Here is a 21,769-nt window from a genome sequence, read left to right on the forward strand (position 1 = left end):
GTCGTTCTCCCTCTACGTTCATTAGCTTCCGTTACGGAAACGGAAGTGCTACACAAGTCGCGCAGTCAGACATACTCAGTGGGCTCCTTTTGCGGAATACACACATACCTCTACTTACACACACAAATATATAGTAATATTAAAAGTATATATATTGTAATACTCCAACTTCTGTGTGACTACTTCACTGAATGAGCTTGCTTACTATTTTGCTATTTTCTATAATGGTACATCAGTATTTTTATGGCAAATTTTTGGCCCAGCGGTTTTATAAATGGAGATTTTGATTTTGGAATATTTTCAAGTTCATAAATTTAATTGTTTCAAATTGGGCAAGAAACGTTTTATCTTACGGAACGGCTTAGTTGGCATCAAATGAAACAACTCTTTGAAACTTGTTTAAATATGGAATCGTTTACTACTATAGTACTTCTTTTCGGCTTGTTTCCTTTCAAGGATTCTTAGTAATTAGAGCTAGTGTAACTTTATCGACATGTTCGATTCTTTATAGGTTTCAGGCTAATGCATTTGAAGTTTTTTTTACTACTGACTTCGTGCTGACCTCACCTGACCTGACCCAACCCAAACGCGCAAGTCAATCCAAGTTAACCTGTCCATGCCCTGACCTGACCTCTCTTAACCTAAACTGACTGTTTCGACTGCTTTTTGCCGATTTTTGGCCTGTCAAGCATACATTTCGAATGCCCGACCCCGTCCACCCTTCGCCTCCGCCCACCATCTTATTGTATTTTTGACATTTAGTTTTGATTGTTAGACGCCTGCGCTTAACTATGTAGCTTCCTTACCCTCCATTCTCCCGCTCTTTCGCCTCTATGTACCTAAGTATGAGTCTCCGTCTCGTCCCCCGCCCCATCACCAACCATGCCCGTGTAAAAGCCCTTCCACGGTGCTAAAAACGGAAGCGAAGAAATTCACTTCCGCAGCATGTGCTTCCGTTTGGTGTGTGTGCGCTTCGTTGAGCCTGCCACGACTGCCTCACAGTTGCCTCCCAATCTTCTCCGAACTCCCGTCCATCTCTCCCTTCTCACAAGCTGTGCTGTTTGGGACAAGGTTTTTTGGGAGTAGTCCTTGCAAAAGTGCCATGCACAATGCAATTTTGTTTACAATTTTATGATATTTCTTTGTTTTTTTGTTGTTGTTTTTTGCTTTTTAGTTTAAAGTTATTCTCTTAAATAATAGTATGAAGTGCTGGTGGTAGAATCGGGTTGGGGTAAAGGTGCTGGAAGCGTTGTTTTAATTTTGTTAGTCTTATGTTTTTCTCTCTCTCTCCTCTCTATTATGAAAGGAATGGTTAAAGAAGAGCTGCTGCAGCCATGGGATTGGTTGGTGGCTGTAAATCATCTACCATTGAAGTCTAGGCAATTTTGTGTATGTGTTGTGTTTGGCCCGGTTATCGTTTCAGCCATAAATCTATGACTTAAAGCCCAAATAAAAAGGAGTTCACAAAGTGAACGAAAGAGAGGATGCAAGAAAATCTCTATATAAAGAGAGGTCAGCCAACAAAAAAAAAAAAAAAAAAAATGCTTAATTGCTTAGTCAGGGATGGACATGAGAAGAGAAAAAACAAACTTACCAGCAATTTTTCACTTTAAGCTAAAGAAGTTATTAACATTTTTAAAAGCTGATGGCTATTTATATAATTTATATTGTGCATGTTTATGACTTTATTTTTAACAGTAAATTATAAGTGTTAGGGAACTTAACAAAAACATCTCAAACCATAATTCTTATCCTTACGACGTCCTGAGGAGACCATTCAATATATGTATATACTAAGATTGATAAAAAAAGGATACATTATCAAATCGTGTTTGAAGACATAAAGATATAATTATAAAGTTTTAAACTATAAATCTGCTTGAGTAATTTATCATTCAAATTTTCCCTAAAGTATGCAACCTTTCGATGCAAAAGCTTATTAAAATCTGATATTTGACTTTCACATTAAACGCATTGCTGAAATTTAAACCTGCCTAGTGTATAATCCTTTTGTTCCTTTATATATATATATATATCTTGGTATATGTAATAATAACCACTCTGTTTATTCTTCTCTTTTCTTTGTTTTATTTCATTTTCAGGGCATTTGCAACGACAAATTGATACGGCTTTAAATACAAAAGAGAGAGAGAGAGAGTGAGGAAAACACATACGGAGAGAAAGAGAATTTTGTCGGTTTATTTCTCTGGGTAAAAATCAAAGTGTGAAATTCACCGCAGCCGCAAAAAAACGCATAAACGGAAAGGAGCTGCAGCAGCTGTTGTTGTTAATACATACAAGAATACAAACATTCACATACACACACATCAACGCACACAAATGCATACTGAGTGAGACAGACTCTAAAGCACCAATAAAAAGAACATTTAAAAAGCAAATAGAGTAACAAATACAACAAAATACAATATTTTGGGTTCAAAAAAAAAAAAAAAAAGAAGCCGTTAAAAAGCCCTCAAACAAACGAACACAAACCAACATGTTGGCCTTTCACAACGAGCACATTGCCAGTGAGTATTAAAACCTCAAAAAAGCAAAAAAATAAAAAAAAGAATATATGTATATATACATATGTGTAAAAAAAACCAACACTCTCACACATAGTCACACAGAAAAATATAGTAAAAGGAATTTAAGCTTTAAGTAAGGGGGTTAGATATCACGATGGGAAAATGGGAATGGATATGAAAATGGTATGGGGCAAAGGCATATTTACAAATATAGTAATAATTTTAAAAGCACAGACACGAGCAGGCTGAGACTGGGGCCCTTCGCCCATTCCATTTTCTCGTGCCTCGCTCCACTCAGGCTGACTCTTGTTGTGAGGAAAAATCGTAGAAATTTGTACACATTACAAACACTTGGGACACGGCAATTACACTTAAAAGGCAACTAGCGCCATTAAGCAATGTGCCTCGGGAGCACAGAGCCAGGAGCCAGGAGCCAGAGCCAGAGCCAGCTGCTCATATGGGGACCATCGACCGTTGTCGAGACTACGGAGGACTACATACCTTCTTTTTCCACTGCTACACCAAAGAGAAGCAGGCAAAAGTCCTTTTTGCAACCTAAAAAGCGAATGCCGCCGATGCCTGGCATGGCAACACTTGCAATCCATTAACTATAATGCTGGCCCATTATGTTATGATTAAAAAAAAAAAAAGACAAAGAAAAAAAGGAACGAATGAATGAACGAACTTACCAAAGAAACGAATGCGCAAAGTAAGAAGATAAAAAAATAAGTCAACAAAAAAAATCTGATTGGCCCAACTGGTTTTTGCATTGCTTTACATTTCGATCAAAGATTTTGCACGAAAGATTGGAAAGAACTAAGAGAATGGACTTGAAATCCATTGACAAAATCAATCAGCTGAAGTATTATTTCAAATTTAAAATAGAAAATCGCTTATTAACGTTTTAAAATATATAATTACAGCTTAGATGTTCAGAAAGACCTTACTTTGGCTTATTAGAAAATGAAGGTCCTTAAGAAAAGGGAAGTGATAACCTTTTATGATAAGACAATGCTGAAAACACAAGAACTGGAAAATCGAGTAACTTTAAATCATTGCATTGAAATCAAACGAATATATATAACGAATATAATTGCAAAGAGAATAAAGTTTTCTCCAGCCTAAACTGTGCAAAAAGAGCACAGAGAGAAAGATAGAATACTTGATTAGGTTGAAAGTTAAATTTTCAAAGCATTTGCTTCGAACTGCATTTTGCACTTACTAAAACTGAATTTTATTATAAATAAAACAAAATTTTATTTAAAGTTGAGCAAATTAAACACGCAAAATGCATGCAAAAAGAAGCCAATAACCAAAAAAAAGGGCAGAGAAGGAAACAGAAAGAAAAAGTCTCTAAAAATAACAACAACAAGAAGACGACTCGTCATTGAGTTTGAACTTTAGTCTGAACTCTCAGGAAGCTTAGTCAGTCAGTCGGTCGTGTACATTAAATTCAATTGAATATTTCATAAGCTGCCAACAACAACAAACAATAAGAAAGAACAACAAGAACAATTGAGAAAACGACGCGCAAACACGAAAAACGGCTGCCAAAATACAAGAGCCGTTTCTTCCTGCGACGCCCGTCTTGTCTCTTGCAGCTTTTTTTTTTTTTTTTTTTTTTTGCTTTAGTGGCCGTCTGCGAAAAGTAAAAGCATACTTTTTGGGGGCCTTCTGCAATTGTGTGTATGTGTTTGTCTGTCTGCCTGTCTATTGTGTCTACCCAGCCAGACTCAACTCAACTCAACGCGACTTGACTCGACTCGATTGTGCCAACGCTGATAATGGCCGCTGAACTTTGCTTTATTACATGCAAAACAACAACAAAAACAAGAACAAAAATAAAGCAGGAGGTGGAGTAGGAAGATTGAAAAGAGAGAAAAAAAGTCTATGCCAAACCACAAACAGGCAAAGTGGCAAGCAAACAAAAAAAAAAAAAAACAAAAAAAAAAATAGCAAAAACAGACAGCCAACAAAAGTAAAAACCTGAAAAATTGCTGGGCGTGCCACTCAACTTTAAAAGTGCCACTCAAAAAAAGTAAAAAAATAAAAGTAAAGAGAAATAGGAAGAAAAAAACCTAACTAAATAAATAGAAAGACCAGAAAAACCCCAAGACATGCCAAAGGGCGTGGCTAAGCCAAAATTGCCGCCTTATTAGTCAGCTATGAATTATGCACAAACACAGAGAATAAAGAGGGGGAAACAGAACGAGAGAGAAGGAGAGAGAGAGAGCAGGGAGTCAACTCATATTATCTAATATGCCACAGGCGTCTAGTTAAATAATTGAGGGATTCCCCCTCAACTCCTCCTCTATTTCTCTTTCTCTCTGATTGTGGCTTGCCACTCTTGCCTTCTTCATATATTATTCATTAAGTTATTATGTGTCTAAACCTCACACAATCATACAATGGTTTTCAAGAAGGTCGGTCCCTCCTCGAAGAGGCTGAAAAGGAGTTTGCCTCTTAGTTTTCATTGTTTATTGGCAGGTGGTAGCGGCAGGTAGGTGGGTAGCTAAAAAAGAAAAGAAGTAACGATAGCTGGTTAGCTAACCAGCAGAAGCAGAAGCAGCAGCAGCTCGTCGTCCACCTGTATGCTTTACTTGGTATACTTTTGCTCTCATGGCTCTTGTATTTGATCTCAACTCTTGGGCTCCACTGGTTGGTGGCAGTGGAGGTGGCGGCGGCGGCTCATGGCTCTTAGCTCTTGACTTTCAGTTACTTGTTAAAACGTCTTAAGTGCAGCCTTGTGCTGCTTGTTGCTGTTGCTGCACACCTCTTAGGGGCTTTTATTTTAACCTCTCTCTAACCGCCCACATGCCTCCAACCACTGCCGCCCTCACACACACACACACACAGGAAATTGTTATGCTTAATGGGTTTTTTAGTTGTTGTTGCTCTTGTTGTTGCTGTAAGTGAGTAGAAAGCGCTTTAAGCCTTTAATAATTTATTCGATTTGCTGTTGTTTTATTTTCATTGCATTTTGCTTCCTTTTTTGCCTTCTTTTTCTTCTTCTTTTTCAGCTTCGTCTTATTTTTGCCTTCTTATGCAATTAAATTATTCTCGATTTTATTTGCTTTTATGTTCGGTTACTCTTCGTCTTTACCCCCTCACTCACCCACTCACTCAACACCCTTCACCACGTCCTTTTTCTTAGGGATTATTTTGATTAGATCTTTCCTCTCGTTTGTCCGCTCTTTCTTCCTCTGCCCTGGTTGCGTTTTGCTTTTTACATGCTTAGAAGTTAATTTTCTGCTGGTATAAAAAGGTTTTAGCTTGGCTTATGCCTGTGTGAGTAGTTTACAGGCTTTAAGATCAATATCTAAAGCTGAACAAAGTTAAATTGAGTTTTAGCTAAAAAAAAAAAAAAACAACGATAAGAAAAATAAAACACCAACCAACTTTTATTGCATACTTTTGTGGGTATTTATGTGGCGGATTAGAATAGGTAAAACTTTAAGGTTCAAGGAAAAAAAAAAAACAAAAACCAAAAAAAATTGAATCAGCTTTTACTTGTTTCTCCATATTATTGTTTGAGTTAACATATAATAAGTATAAGTATATATAAATTTTTCATTAGGAGTAAACAAAATTAATTCGAATTATATCTGTTGTCATTAGCATTGAAAATGAAAAGTAATGAACAATTTGCGTTTGGCATTAAATGATGCTAATGAAAACACAATTTCAATAGCATTATAATTAAAAAATGTTAAAATAAATGAAGAAAAAATTAATTTTTCGTTAATTTTTTTAAATTTTAATACTTCTTGATTTCAAAATTTGCTAATGAAATTGTGTGACCAATGCATTATAAAAGTAATGCATTAGAAATGACTTAATAGCTAATGTTTTTCAATAAAAAAATAAAAACATTCAATTACAGATTCGAAATTGTCATTAAAAATTAGACTAAGATAAAAAATAATGAAGCAATCACTTGACATACATATTCACCTGATGACCTCCGACAGTTCGACCTCACTGAGCAATGCAGCTCGAACAACTGATGCGTCCCCCCTCAGTTGCAGCTTCTTTTATAGGCCCACCGATGGCAAAGAGCGAGAGAAGTGCTCTCCCAATGAACTGCACTGTCACTCGCACATTTAGTTGCTGATCGGGAGAACTGCTCTCGCGCACTTACATACATTTGTAGTCGCCCTCTCGCTGACGTTAGCTAAAATTAACAATCGAAATTGCTTTAGAATATTTATAATGCTTGATCTAATTAAAGTCACTAAGATTGGCCGATAAAATCATCGGAAATATATAATGAAAGCGTCAATTAGAGTTAACTAAAAGATTTATTGAGCATTAGCTTGTGCGGTGACTTTATCTCTACCACATTTCTGTAATATGGCAACCTCTATTTATTTTATTATTATTTTTTGTTTGTTTTTTATCTTGGTTTTGGTTGGTTTTACAGTTACATACATACATTTAGTATACAAACGTTTATTAACGAACTTTTACTTTCGTTTTAGTGCTTTGAACATGCATTTTCGCAAAAGTTTCTGTGTCGTGCACACATAATATGCCTGAATGGCCACCCGCAGATTTTTGAGAAACTTTTCACTTTTCTTTCTTAACATTGCTTCTCCTTTGCTTTTGTTCATCATTGTAAACAAAAAGAGCACACATTAGTAATAATAAACAAAACAACAACAAAAGAAGACCCACAAATTAGAAGAAGGCTTGACATTTAGCTAGAATATTAACCTTTTAAAGCAAAATGTTAATGAATCGCTTTTGCCAGCCCGCTGACCGCACTTTTTGGCAGAAGAGAAAGGGATAGCTAGTGAGAGTTGACTGAGTAGTTAGTAAGGGTAAACCACTCAACTTTCTAGGGTGCGGTAAAATTTATGCTTTTTGTGGTTGCAAAAAGAAAGAAGGCAAAAGAAAAAAAAAGGAAAATCAACCAACACAGCGGAAAATAAACTAGTTGAAAGCACAGCGACAACTGAAGAATTTAATTAGCATAAGTTTTCTTTTGTATACCTCTTCTTTCTTCTACCTCTCTTTTTAGAAACATTGAAAAATTGAAATATCAAAGACCAAAAATGTTTTATGTATATACATATACATACATAAATATATATGTATACTTTTTGGTTTTTTTTTAGTTGCATTTTCTCTCTCGCTCTTTATCGTTTCATTTTTGTGCAAATAAGTTTATTTTATTAAAAGTTGCAAAAACAGGAAAAATTCAAACAAACAAACATTCCAAACCTGTGCCACTTGTGTACTTTATATATATATTTATATATATATTCTGTCAAAGTCATTGAAATTCAGTGCATGCATAAAAAATTAACTTGAAGAGGAGCGCGCGTAAAGCACCCGAAATGGAATGGTAGTAGGACATACAGAAACAGAAGCATAGAGAGAGAAGAGAGAGAGAGAGAACGAAGCAGGCAAATTAAAGTTACGTCCCTTCTGGGCGCGAGGAGTGAGAGAGTCAAAAAAGTTTTTTGAGTGCACTTCAAACACTGTGAGAGGCAAAGCAGGAGCAGCAGCAGCAGGGCAATGCGGGGGGAGCCAAGGCACCTTTGATGAGTTGCAATTAAAATTGGTGGTTTGGCCTTGCAACAAGGCTAGAGACGGGGAAGAATATTCCAATTGCCCTCAAATGTAGGCAACAAAAAATTGTGCGCTTGTACGTACAAATGGCCCGCAAATATAGGCAACAAAAATGGCCTACAGATGCATATAAAGGATATGCCCGCAAATGTAGGCAATGGAAAAATAAATTTTGACATATTTCCTATTATGAAAAGGAAATGACGGCAATTCTTTTCAAACGAAGCAATATCAGCTCTAATTAGGCGCTTCCTTTTCTACCAAATTACTTTTACCATATCATATCTAATTTTTGTGTTGTTCTGTTTAACTCTAACCCCTACCCAACACTACATAAGCCATTTTCATGTTAATGCATGTTCGTTTTGTTGCTCAATTAAAGCTTTCCCAGACCACTTGGCTCCTCCGGCCACCACCTGCTTTCTGCTTCCTGCTGCTGTTTGCTGCTGGCGCTGGTGCTCTGGAAAAACCGCACATAATTTCGTGTCGCTTTTGCGTGTGGAGCGCGTCAACGTGTTTAGCGCAGTTTTGTGGCCATTTTCATAAATCCGTGTAATTTTTTTTTTTTTTGTTTTTCTGGCGTGATTTCTGGGGATTTTTTGTTTGTTTCATGTCTGCATGAATGTGTGTTTGTGTATGTGTGTATGAAACAGAAAGATAACAGAAAATAGCAAGTAGTCAGAGATGGCGAAGAGAAGGGATAAAAAGTTTTGACATATTTGATTAATTGAAAAAAGAATGAAAATTGGCACTATTCGCTGAACCAAATGAAAATGTGTCCTCCTCATTTCAACTCCCCTAAGCTTCTTTCCTTGAGCGTGTCAAGCTCATTATCTGCTTAGCGACGCCACTGTGAACGCTAACTAACCTAACACAAAGAGAGACACGCTCACATGTCAGACTAGACCAATATAGCAAACACATAAACCAACCAAGCTATGACATGCGGTTCTAAAACGTCACACAACAACACAGAAAGAGGGTAGGAGAAAGAGAGAGGGAGAAAGATAGAGAGTGGGGGGTTGACCTCACTCTCCACCTGCTTAACCAGCTAAACTCTGCTGTCTGCTGTCATATTTTTCCCTTCACATCTCTCCATTCACTCTTGGTCTACGCTCTCCACTTTTTTTCTCTCTCTGCCCCGTCAGGACTAACCACAGCAACAACAACAATTATATTTAATTTTTAGGCAAACTCGCACGTTTAGCCAGGACTTTAGAGTCCGTCAGTTTCTCTCCCTCTCTCTCCTTCTCTCGTTCTGTCTCCGTATATATGGCTATATGTGTTTTGCAGGTTTTGCCTTTTGTCTGCCTCAAAACAACTCTCACACTCATACACACACACACACAGCATGCAACACGTCAAAAGTTGAACGACAGGCGGCAACCGGCGACGTCAACGCGCCGTCTAAAAACAGAAAAATTGTCGGCACATTGTTGAAATGCCAGGAAATTATGTGCGCCACCCGAAACGGCGGGGTCGACGCCAGATCGGCATGGTCTAAATCAAATGTGTGTGTGTGTGTGTGCGTGCTAGGAGAGCTACTGCTACACAACAGCTGCCTGTTAGTAATTAAAATGAGTAAAACGTTGACCAGGACCCCATTTTTGCCTAATGAGTTTATTAATTAAAAATCACTCTCCACCATATTTCATATATGTATGTGCAAAGTTTCACACACTAATTGCACAGTCCACAACCAGCAAAAAGAGACATACAACAAATAAAGACAACAAAAACACAAAAAAAGTAAAAACAAAATAGAAAAACTGTTGTTGTGTGGCAAATGAGAGAGGGAGAGAGGAGGCGAGCGAGAAATTATATTCTAAACAAGAGACAAAAGACACAAAACCAATTGCCCAAACATGTGTGCGTGTCCGCCTTTTTCGTCCTCATCACAATTTTCTACCACCCAAAAAAGTAAACCCCAACCATTCGCACGAAAAAATGACAAGGAGCAAAGCTGCTAATGACTTTTAAAATACAATTTTTATAACGTGCCAGGGAACTAAGTGACTCCAACAACTGACAAAAGAAAAAAAACACTGAAATTTTTTTTTGAAATTTTCATTTACAGGAGAGATATTCACGAAAAAATGTAATTGAAAACCAGAAATTGATGCCTATTTCGAACAGTTGGACAGGTTTTTTACTGTACTCAGAGAAAGTGGGAAAGATCAATCGCTCCATATTTTGGTTAGCCACAAATTCAAAAAGTTTTTCAACACTTCATATACAGATAATGGAAATCGTGATGTGTTATTGAATCGGTCGTCTTTTAAATGGTGTGGCATATAAGAGATCGTTTTAATTTCCCAATTTCAAAGCGTTTTTTGGACTAACCGATTTACGAGTCACAGATGAGGCCCGATTCACCTTTGGCTTATAACGATATTTTTTGACTATTAAATAACTCAAATGGTTTTCTTAGTACAAAGACTTTAACTGCCTTGGTTTTTCTCTCGGTGTATAGAGAAGACCTTTCTATTGTGTGTGTGAGTGTGTGCGTTGCCTTTTACCATTCGCGCATTTTGTGTGCGACAATTTGCAACATGTGCGTTTTGGGGTCGCACTTGAGTGCCATCGTTCTCGTTTTGGCCTCCTCGTTGAGTGCCTTCAAATTGGCATCGTTTAAATGGGGCTACCCAGTGCCAGTGCCCGTGCCATTGCCAGTAGTCCTAGAGTCCTAGGGTCCCAACCCCGTTTCTACTCTCAGCTCTCCCTGTCAATGACAAGCTGCTTCTAGAACGTTGTTAGTTGCTGGTCAAAGCAATTAGTTACGCATACGCCACGTTTAACCCTCTTCAAAGTGCCACCAAGGAGTACTAGCTACAAGGACGAAAAGCCAACAACAGCAGAATGAACAACAAAAAACAAAAAGAATAAAATTGCAAAAAAAAAAAAGAAATACAAGTTGAAATAAAAACTTTTCTAGCAAACTAAGCAAAGCAAATGAAGGCAAATTGTCAAATGGACTTCTACGGGAAGCGTTCACAGAGAAACATCCCAACTATTAGAGTCTGTGGGGAGTGGGTTAAAAAGAAAATAGCCTTTTCGGTTGAGGTTGTGTATTAGTGTATCCAAATTTTAAAATATCTTTTCTTGTTCTTTTGTTTATTTTCTTTATCCACAGGTTGCGCCTTTCTAACCTATTTCAGTCCGGAGAGTTCAACAACTGCTGCTAATTCACCAACATCGGCGGCCACACAGGCAACACTCTATAATGATAAACAAGCTTTAACTGGGGTAAGTGAAAACGATTTTTATATATTCTACTGCTCATTGTTTGTTCACTTTTGGTTTGATTGATTCAATCTCTGTTCAGTGTCGTAATCCATTTACACATCTTCAACCATTATTTGCACTTTAAATGCATTCTGATTTTACATTCATTCATTTAGTCCATTAATCAATTCGCTATATATTTGTACTTAGACATTTATTTTCTATTATCTCCCAATTAAGCATGTTTTGTAATTTTCGGTACATTGAAGACTTCTTATAGACTTGCAGTTAAATTGAAACAAGTAAAGTCTGTGCGACAAAAAATGGAATTATCTTTGATAACTTCTTAAAGCATTGGCCAACATTTCTATTAATTAGATGGACAATTTACTTAAGGCGTAGGACTCATAGCCCAATACAACCATTTCAATAATGTTTTAGCCATATACAGGAGTCCGATCCTAAATAATTCCCTCTGCAAGTGTATAATGAGAAAGAAATCGAAAATTTCACCTGCATGAGATGATGAGAATATTCTGTTAAAAAAACCAAAATAATTGCAGCAACATTTATTTTGTGTCCATGTGTATGTATGTATTGTCTGTCTTTCTCTCTCGTTTTATTTGTCTGTCTGTATGTGTGTTCAGTTTGTTGTAATTGTAATAAATTATTTTTGTAAAATTGTATGCACTTTTCCATCTCTTTTTCGCACTCTCTCTCTCTCCCCTATGCCCCTTTTGTCTAGTTCTAATTGTGTTGATTTTGGCAATTAGCAAGCCAGGCAGAACAAAATGTTTCGAATTTATAACAATTTTCACAGTCAATAAATTAAGGGCTTTTCCGATTTTTTTTCCATTCCCCCCTTTCACTCTCTTTCCCTCTCACTCTCAATGATTTATTTTTGTTAATGTTTTTAGCAAAAACTGAGTCTCTCCGCAACAACACGTGTAAATGTTCATGTAAATTGTGTTTTTACTAACGTATGTTTTCGGTTTTATGATTTTAATTTTAGTTTTGTTGTTGCTGTTTTGTTTTGTTCTGTTTATTAGCCTTCGGGGGGCAATGTGGAAATGATGTGAAAATAAACTAGTCGCAAAATGTATTAAAAAATGCATTTGCAAATGTAGCGAAAATATAAAAAAATTTGGGGGAGGGAAAAAAAAAAAAACTACATATAGAATAAAAGTTCGTTTAATTAAATGAAATATTAGAAACTCCTTTTGACCAAAGCCTAATTAAATAAAATGACAAGCGAAGTAAATACTTTTAGGGACAGTGTATTCACAATTCTTTTATTTGTTTTTAATGCTTTAGGAAGAAATCAATTTAGATAAAAAAAAGAGTTTATAATTAGCTCAATCTTGACTGGTTTCTCCGTTTCATCATATTTTATGGATGGTTATTGCCGCCTCTTGTTGCATGCTATGTAATAAATGTATTAACATCGATTGGCCCAAACTCCAACAACTTGCCGGGAACTAAAATGCCATCATCAACTGCCATTTAGCCTAAGAAAAATACTTTTTTTTTGATAGTGTGTGTGTGTGTGTGTGTGTTCCTCCTCCATCCAGTATGGCTTTCAGGCATCTTAATTAATTAACTGATTTGCAAAAATAATAATTAAACTGTCAGTGGCAACAGAGCGAAGCAGCTCAGTCCTCCCCCGATTCCATAGCTATTCGCGTTGAGTGTTTTTTTTTTTTCTAGGCAACTTCCGTTCTAAATGTTAAATTCCTTATGGCCAGGACACGTAAGACCAACACACACATACACACACACATGTTAACAGACAGGACAAGCCACCATCGTCCTTGCCCAACACTTAATTAAAATGGCATCCGGCCGAGGCAAGCAGAAAAAATGTGGCATCCTCATCCATCCCAACCCACCACAGCACACCACCAAATCCATCCACGCTGCGACGCTGCTCCTCCGCTTGTATCCGATGCCAGTTGATAGTGTGAGTAAGCGAATTCATTTCCCGCTTTTGGCCCGTTGATTGATATGCCAATGAAGCAAACGCCAACGGAGTGCACAGGCTCTGGCTTTGGCTCTGGCTTGGCTGGCCATAGAACGATCTGTTTCTGGCTCTGGTCTAGGCAGAGGCAGAGGCCTGCCAACATGCACACATTTACACTGTGTGAGGCTAAGGAGCGAGGAAAAAAAATCTAGTTCGTTAGCTCTTATGCAAAAGCTGGACAATAGCATACATTGCGGCGCAGTCAGTTGCCGAACGGGGCACAAAATCAACAAACTCTTCAGATGGGGTTGGAGATAAATTGCCAAATTGAAGCGGCATTGGTATTGAGTTGAGTTGAGTTGAGTTGAGCCTCCAAGAGGGCTGCTTGCCACCAGCAAGAAGAGCATCCCAGAAATTGTTTGTAAATTTTTCTAGAATCTACCATTTTTTTTCGCTCGCCGTTTGTCTATTGAAAAATTATCTGACAAAGCCAAAACAAAGGCAAACAAACAGCCCGAGAGAGGATTGCGGAACGAGTTCACAAGTTAGAGTGAGATGGTAAAGTGAGAACGATAGAAAAAACCAAAAAAGTTGGCGGGAATGCGAAGAGGAAATCTAACAAAAAATGGCCAGTCTAAGCTTTCTTTGAAATAATTGGAATTGCTGGTATCTAATATTGCCAAATTTGACCAAATATTGGCAGGACTTCCGGAGTTTAACAAACTTTACTCGCTACTAAACTGTAATGAATTGCGATCTTAGTAGACGAGGCAATTGGATCACTCGTTGTCAATTGTTCACCAGATCGATTGACGAATTGCCAATGTAAAGTCAACTATTTGTTATGCGTTATTCATAATAACTGTAAATAGTTGGAATTAGTCGTTACTTGGTTAACATTTATATCGTATGCTTGAGAAGTCGCTTCTCGCTAGAGTAACTGTTGGTCGTTCTTAATCAATCGCTTTGACTCCTTGGCTAGACATGTGGGCGTGCTTGATTAATTGCAGACTGTGGTTAAATCTGCAATTTTTTTAGTGCTGATTTCGGCAGTTTCCGTTTTTACTTGTTTTTTCTTCCGTTTTCCATCTCTTGGTTTACTATCACTGTCTATCTCTCCCTTTCCCTCATTTGCCGCGTAAGCAAAAATATTTGCTCCCATGCTCTTGGTATATTTGAAACAAGTACAGCTGAGAATTAGTTGGCCTAGAGGCCTCAATGGCCATTAATCAATCGGCTAGAAGTTATGCATTTTGCTATGGGGAATCTTAAAGTTATATCTCCTTTATTATTTACTGCATATATTTTCGTGTGTTCGTTTTTTTTGCTGTCTCTGTCTTGCTGCCAGTTTTCTGTTCTGTTCTGTTTGGTTTTTTTTCTTTTCTGTTCTTGTTCTGCTGTGTTCGGGGGCAGCTTTTCCGTTTGCATTTCTTTAGTAGACAAGACTTCCTGGTCTAAGGATTGCCTGGCATGTGTGCAAAGTTACTGCCCACATCCTGGTGGCCGGCCGTCCTGGTGGACTGGTGGACGAGGCTGGTTGTATGGCTGCCTGCTTGGATTCGCTTCGTTGCAGATATTTTTCATTTTCGAAAAAATTTCCGTTATGATTTCCTCTTTGCCGCCTTCTACACCCACACCAACACACACACATTTACTCAGTTGGTGTATTTTTTTTTTTTTTTTTTTATTATTTTGAAAATTTGAATACGACAAAGCAGCGTATAAGATTCAGATAAAGCCCAAACTGCCAGTTGCCATGAAGGATATTCTCTTCTCTATCCCATTTTGGTTATTTTTTTTGTACTATTTTTTTCCTTTTTTTTTTTTTTGCTGTCTCAACTTGACTTTTCATTTTTATGCTAAACTGTTTCCTTTTCTGCGGCGGACTAGAAGCATTTCATTTGCACAAGAACTTTGCTGCCAAAGTATGTTGAAGCGGAAAACGGAAAACTGATAAGTGTAGATGGCATGTGAAGTGAAGTTTGGGTTGTTCGGTTTCGGTTTCTTTCGTTTAGTTTCGTTTCGTTTGTTTCGCTTCTATCCGATTGCTGTTTTTTTTTTTTCACCCAAGAAAAGTCCTTGAAAAGTGAAGTAAACTCTGAGATGATGTTAATTAAAAATGAGCTCTAACATTACACGAAAATTGATTATGCTAAAAAGGCAGGCAGGCAAGCACCCCGGCAGCCGGAGACAACGCAAAGCAACAAAAGACTTTTGACTATCTGTTTCTTTCTGTCTCTTCCTCAATATGCAAAACAATGAAGTATGAAGTATGGAGGAGATGGATGGGAGTGGGCTCAAGTGGAATGGAGTGGTTTGTAGTAGTGAAAAGTTCTACACACACACAGAGCAGAGGCTCATACTTAAAAGTTGTAAAAGAAAGAAAAGGAAACTTCTCTCACTCTCTCCTTCTCTCTCTCTCTCTCTCTCCTCTCTCTCTCTCTCTCTCTTGAGTTGATGCTTTGGGTTTTGTTGCGCTGCCTAAGAAAATGTAATAAATTTCTATACAAAACGACCACAAATTTTCGTAGACAAAAGAAAATATGAAAACAACACACTCACACACACAAAGAGATAGAGCTAGATAGAGGGAGAGAGAAAGAGAAAGGCCCAGCCAAACGTCGTCTAAGGTTCTAGGGGTTAAAGGGGGGGATTGGAGAGTTTTTGTTTCTTACTATATACAACTGCTGCAACAACAATGCATCCAAAATTTTGCATATTCAATAGACTTGTGTTCTTCTTCGTTTAGTTGTTTTTGTTGATTTTTTTTCTATTTTAATTTTTTTTTTTTTTTTTTTGTTATTTTATGCAAAATTTGATTTTTGGTTATGAATTTTAGCAACCATTCAACACACACGCACACACACTCACACGCACACTTAAACCAAATGCAAAAGTTGAAATTTGTTCGAATACTCTTCTTACCTATCCCCAGACATTTATATCTATTTGTACATAAATTACAGGATATTTTTTAATTCGTCACCCCATTTATTCTTCTCTTTTTTTTTTTTTTTTTTTTTTTTTTTTGGTATTTTTCTTTATGTTTTGTTTTTAATAATTGAAATTTCCATTTCTTTCGTTTGGTTTGGAATGGCCTAAAAACTTTAGAATGTTTTGGTGGTGGAGAAGGAGGCGGAGAATACAAATATATGAGAATAGAATATGTTTAAGATATCAAGAAATTTATGACTATTTTGGCTCTGTGCAGTATAAATGCCAAAAAGTTTATAAATTCAAAAAAAGGAATTCAAGTTTTTTGTTGTATTTTTCTTTCCAAAATATTTCATTAGACAAAGTGGATAAAGGAGATAAAAGTAGGCTTTCGATTGATATTTTCGAAATTCTTTCAATTAGTTTGGATTGAATTTTGAAAAGATTTCATTAACAAAGTTAGATTTCCGTCCAGTGCTTCCTTTTCCTTTGAAAGGTTTGAAGTTGCTTTCTTATTCTCACCAAGTTCTAAGTGAAATTTAATATCCTAATCAATTTTGTTGGCTAGTTTCACCTTTGACCTTGTTACTTTTTATATAAATATACTACTGCTCATCAGTTTGAAATTTGCTTACCATGAGTTGTTACCTTGTGGCCTTGTGTGGTAATCAATCAAATCTTTAGCCAAAAGGTATTTCAATGCGCCATTTGTCAGCTGCATATTCGGCCACGTTTATTAACTGAAAATCGATTTTTTGTCATTATTGGTTTTAAAATAAAACTGTCCCCCATTTCGACGTCAATTTTGTTTTCATCTTTTATGCAAGTGACATGAGAACGTTGAGTGAGTGAGTAAGTGAGACTAATCAACAAAATTTCCATTCCATCAGAAGAAAAAAAAGCTGGCAACAATTTTAACCCTACCCTATCATATCAAAAGCTCTTGAATAGGATATGAAAAAAAGTCTCTTTTTAACGCTAGATCAACACACATACACAAAGCCTTCACAATGGGCTTATAACACAACACAGTCATTTGCCTTCCCACTCCCCCCCTCTTTCTCACTCTTTCGCATATATCTATGTTTGTGTGTATGTATATGTCTCTATGCATATAACATTGGCTAATGAGTTTTATATGTATATTATTTTGCCGCCTCACCAGGACACGGCACGGACACGGACAAGGACAAGAGATTGCACTCTACTTTGCTACTTTGTCCTTTTCGGGGCTGGGCTTGCAATTAAATCCGCTTTGCAAATTTATGACCAACGAATTGCTCTTTGTGGTTGCCACAAGGATACTGCTTCTGCTGCTGCCGCTGTCGCTGTCGCTGCCACTGCAAATAAAACCGAACCAAAAAAAAAGAAGAAAGAATGAGAAAAAAAAATCAAAAACAAAATACACACACAAAATATGCCTGGTCTCGTTTTCGGGCTGCGGTAGCGGAGACTAAGGCATCAAGAAGTATTATGGTTATAGTTAAAGGGTAGGGGATGTCGGGCGACACAAAAGGATTAACTTGCCATCTCTCTTGCTTTTTTTTTTTTCTTTTTTTTTTTTTTTTTGTGTGAGTTTCTTTTCTATATGCAAAAAGGGACTTACCTTATGTTCGATTTCAAAGTGAGCTCTGTATCTCTTCTATCCCAGTCTCCGTTGTTCCTCTGTGTTCATTCAAATGAAAAAAACACCCAAGAGAAAGAGTAGCAAAAGAAGCAATTAAGCATAAAGTGCACAGATAAAAAAAGTAGAGAAAGAGCAAACGTAACGCTAACACACACAGAGGGGGATAAAGAGAGAGAGAGAGAAAGAGTGAGAGATTGGAAAAGAGGGGGGAAAACTCAGACGCACAACGCCAAAAAGCAAAGATTAAACAACAGGAAAAAACAAAATACAGAATAAAAACCAAAAATCAAGCAATAAATTTCATTAGTGAATCGACTTTGGGAATACCCAAGAAAACAATTTGATTTTTATTTCTTCTTGTTCTTTCGGAAGAAACCTTATTCCAATGAATTTATTTAAAACTATTTACTAGATCTCAAGAAGATGGCCCACAAATACGGAAGTGTTTCACACATTTCGCACTTTTTATAAATATTAAATAGAAATCGTTGAATGTTTTTTTTTTGTGTTTTTGTTGAAGATCCAAATATTATTGTCGAGGGTAACAAAAGCCATGCAAAGAATCCTTGTTTCATAATGAGGCGGAGGCTTGATTAACGCCACTTTTGCTCTCACTCACTCCAGCTTTTGCTCTCTTTTCCTTCGTGGCTATGTGGGTGTGTAGAAGAAGTTAAAGTGTGAGTTGAAGGTGTATGGGGTATAAAAAGCAATTTCCCACATTTGGCAAATCCATGAAATGTGGTTCTGTGGACTACAAAGAGCATATTTTATGTAAAAATATATTTTATTAGAAGGAGACGAGTAAAGAAGATGAAGAAGAAGCGACGGCGGAGACAGTTTCTCTCGTTTGGTTGCCATTTGCTCAGGCAGGCAGAAAGACAGACAGACAGAGAGACAGAGAGACATGCACTCAGTCAGCCTGCTGCTTTTGCCTTCTTTTGCATTTCAAAAAGGCGAATGCGCGACATTTTTATTGAAGTGAAGCTCACACACACACAAACACACATATAGACACACTCGCACACTTTTACATACATATGTGACAGTGTAATAAAAATGTCGAAACGCTGTCTCTGCTATTTGGTTGTACTTGGGTCCTTTGCTTCTCTCTCCCTCTTTCTCCTGTTCTCACTCTCTCTCAAAGCGCAAGGTGCTTGTGACATATTTATCACATGATTCTACACAGTAAACAACTGTTGCTTTTTTTTGCCCTTGCCTCACTTCTTCATTCCCCTCTGTGTTAGTCCTCTTCTTAAATTTAAACGTTTTTCTTCTTCTTATTTCAAGCTTAAATCAAGAATTACTATCTTTAAATCTATTGAACATTATTTTTTATCATCCCATTTCTCATCCGTTTTGTCTTTCTCTACCATTTGGCTATTTCTCTTGTTCGCTAGCTATATCTAATGAAAAAGGACAAAACAAATGGCCAACAAAATGCCATAAAAACACAAATTTTCACAGCCACAACACAAAAACAAAACCAAAACGAAAGTAAAAAAAGGAGGAAAAGGGAAAACCCAAACACATGGCCGGGGAATTTTTATTTAGTAATTTATTGAATTTTTAAATATTTTTTTAACGCTTGTTTTTATTGTTGCTGTTGTTGTTGCTGCTGCTGCTGCTGCTTCTGTTGCTGGACAAAAGGCAAAGTCTGTTTGTCGTTTGTCGGTTCGTTCAGTCGGTCGGTTGATTGTGGACGTTTCGCTTTGTAATTATGCTCTACCCTACAAAAGGTCACTAGATGAAGTACATTAGCTCTGGCAAACGGTTCTAACTTTTGTTAAAATTTCAAAATGAGTTGAGAAATTAAACGTTTTTCATTAGGTTTGTTGAAATGTTCTTTTTTCCATATCTAAAATACTTCGAAATGTTTAAACAAACAAATTAATTGAGTTTAGCTACTTTTTGTTAGTCAGTAAAGTGTATGGTTTGCTTCGAAATCGTTTTTTTATTTTTATAGTTTGTTTTGTATTGTTTAACCAATTATTTTTTATCACATTCCAAGTAATTTTTTTTATTATGATTTTTATTATTTTTACACACATCACAAATTTTATTTAAAACCAACTTCCTATGCGTATGTGTGTGTGTGTGTGCTATTTGTGTTTGGGTTAGTTCAATATGCTTTTTGTCCAGTTTGGTAAAACGCCATTTTAATTTGAATTATTTGCGTAGAGTTTCCGTTTGACTTTGCTGGCAATTTTATTTTTATTTTGTTTTTCCTTCTTTTCCCCGTTTCGATTTTTAGTTTCGACGGAAATTCTCGTTTTTCTCGTAAATGCATTTTAAAGCACATTTTCCTCTTTATGCGTTTGGTTTTCAAAAGTTCAAGTGAATTGTTTATTTCTCTTATTTTAAAGTGAAATTTGGCTGACAATCAATTAAACTTAGTGTTAAGACATAAAATCTTGTTAGTTAGATAATTAGTTAAGACTTTCTTATATTAGGCCAAGTAGTTGAATTTCCTTTCTAACAAATCCTTTGGTATTTTCCTCCAGCTGCATGTTTTCTTTTCGCATACTTTTCATTGTTTTTCTTTGCACAAATATCAAAATAACACAAAAAAAAAAAAAACAGACAAGCACACTCACTGAACTAATTTTCCATTTAATGTTTTAAATTTTCTTAAACGAAAAGGTAAGTATATAAAATATATATGTATGTGTATGATATGTACGTATGTCTCACTCTCTCTCTCTCTATCTTTGGCTGTGTGTGTGTGCGTGTGTGATTGTAATTGTAACTATACAAATATATATTTAAATATCATTTTAATGTCTACAAGTTTGTTTGGGAAAATATCAGGACGAAAAGCGTATGGATCCACAGGAATGGGAGGGAAGTTAAGATACACACATATATATATATTTAAATATATATAAGCCTATATATAAATCGATGTTGTTAATTGACTTCATATTGAAATATTGATGTTGTTCTATAATTGATGTTGTTGTTGTTGATGTTGTTTCTACTACTACTACTCTAACTCTAATTCTAAAACTTAAATAATAAAAAAAACAATTTCAAATCTACTTCTATATTATGACATATATGATAATGATATTATTATTGTTGTTGTTGTGTGTGTGTGTGTGTGTGCATATGATTTAATTATAATTTATGGTTTGTTTTTTATGTTCATTCCGACTCCCCAATTCACATTCCTAACATTTTTGATGTTGTTCGTTGTTTGTTGTTGATTTTGTTTGCCTTTATCATTTTTCACTTATTGTTATTTTCGATGTTGTGTCAAAAATAAAAAAAAAAAACCAAAAATTTGTTTTCCCCCGCCCTTTTCGTTTGTCCTTCCATTGCCTTGTTTTTGTCTTTGTCTCAGTTTCTCTGCTCTCTTTTTCTCTGTTTCTCCCTATCACTCTTCAATTTTTGTTCTGATGAATTTAATTACAGATTACCACATATCCTTATGGAGCATCCTTAAGTATGCGACGCATGCACCGTTGGCATCGTCCAGCCTATAGCGGCGTACCATATACGCGTGCAACTGCAACTGCTGCAGCTGCTGCTGCTGCTGCTAGTGGTTTGGGTATGCAACATCAGCGGCAACATCATCAGCACTATTACCAGCAACAGCAACACCTTTCTCATCATCATCATCATCATCGGCAGCAGCAACAAACACAACAACAACAACAATCAACTCCAAATGCAACTGCAACTGCAACTGCAACTGGTCTCATCGTTCAGAGTCGCAGCAATTTGCGAGAAATTTGTAAAACGCAGGCAATTTGCTAACAACAATTGCCTGCCTCAACCTCAACATCAACAGCAGCAGCAGCAGCAGCAACAACAACAACAACAATAAGTAGTAATGTGCCCGTTAACAGTTCAGCAGCAACAACAACAACATCAACAACAACAACAACAACATCAGCAACTACAACAACAACAAGA

General features: G+C 36.6%; 1 protein-coding gene across 1 annotated transcript in view; it reads left to right on the top strand.

Annotated features, from left to right (window-relative positions):
• The window catches only part of bru3 (bruno 3), a 394,704-nt gene that overhangs the window by 37,783 nt on the left and 335,152 nt on the right, over positions 1–21,769 (top strand). Inside the window, 2 exon segments of the mRNA XM_068292297.1 lie at positions 2,103–2,528; positions 11,239–11,351. Coding sequence (XP_068148398.1) covers positions 2,498–2,528; positions 11,239–11,351 — 144 coding nt within the window. The 5' untranslated portion in view covers positions 2,103–2,497.

The sequence above is a fragment of the Drosophila tropicalis genome, unplaced genomic scaffold (assembly GCF_018151085.1).
Source record: "Drosophila tropicalis isolate 14030-0801.00 unplaced genomic scaffold, ASM1815108v1 contig_694, whole genome shotgun sequence".
Lineage (NCBI taxonomy): Eukaryota > Metazoa > Arthropoda > Insecta > Diptera > Drosophilidae > Drosophila > Drosophila tropicalis.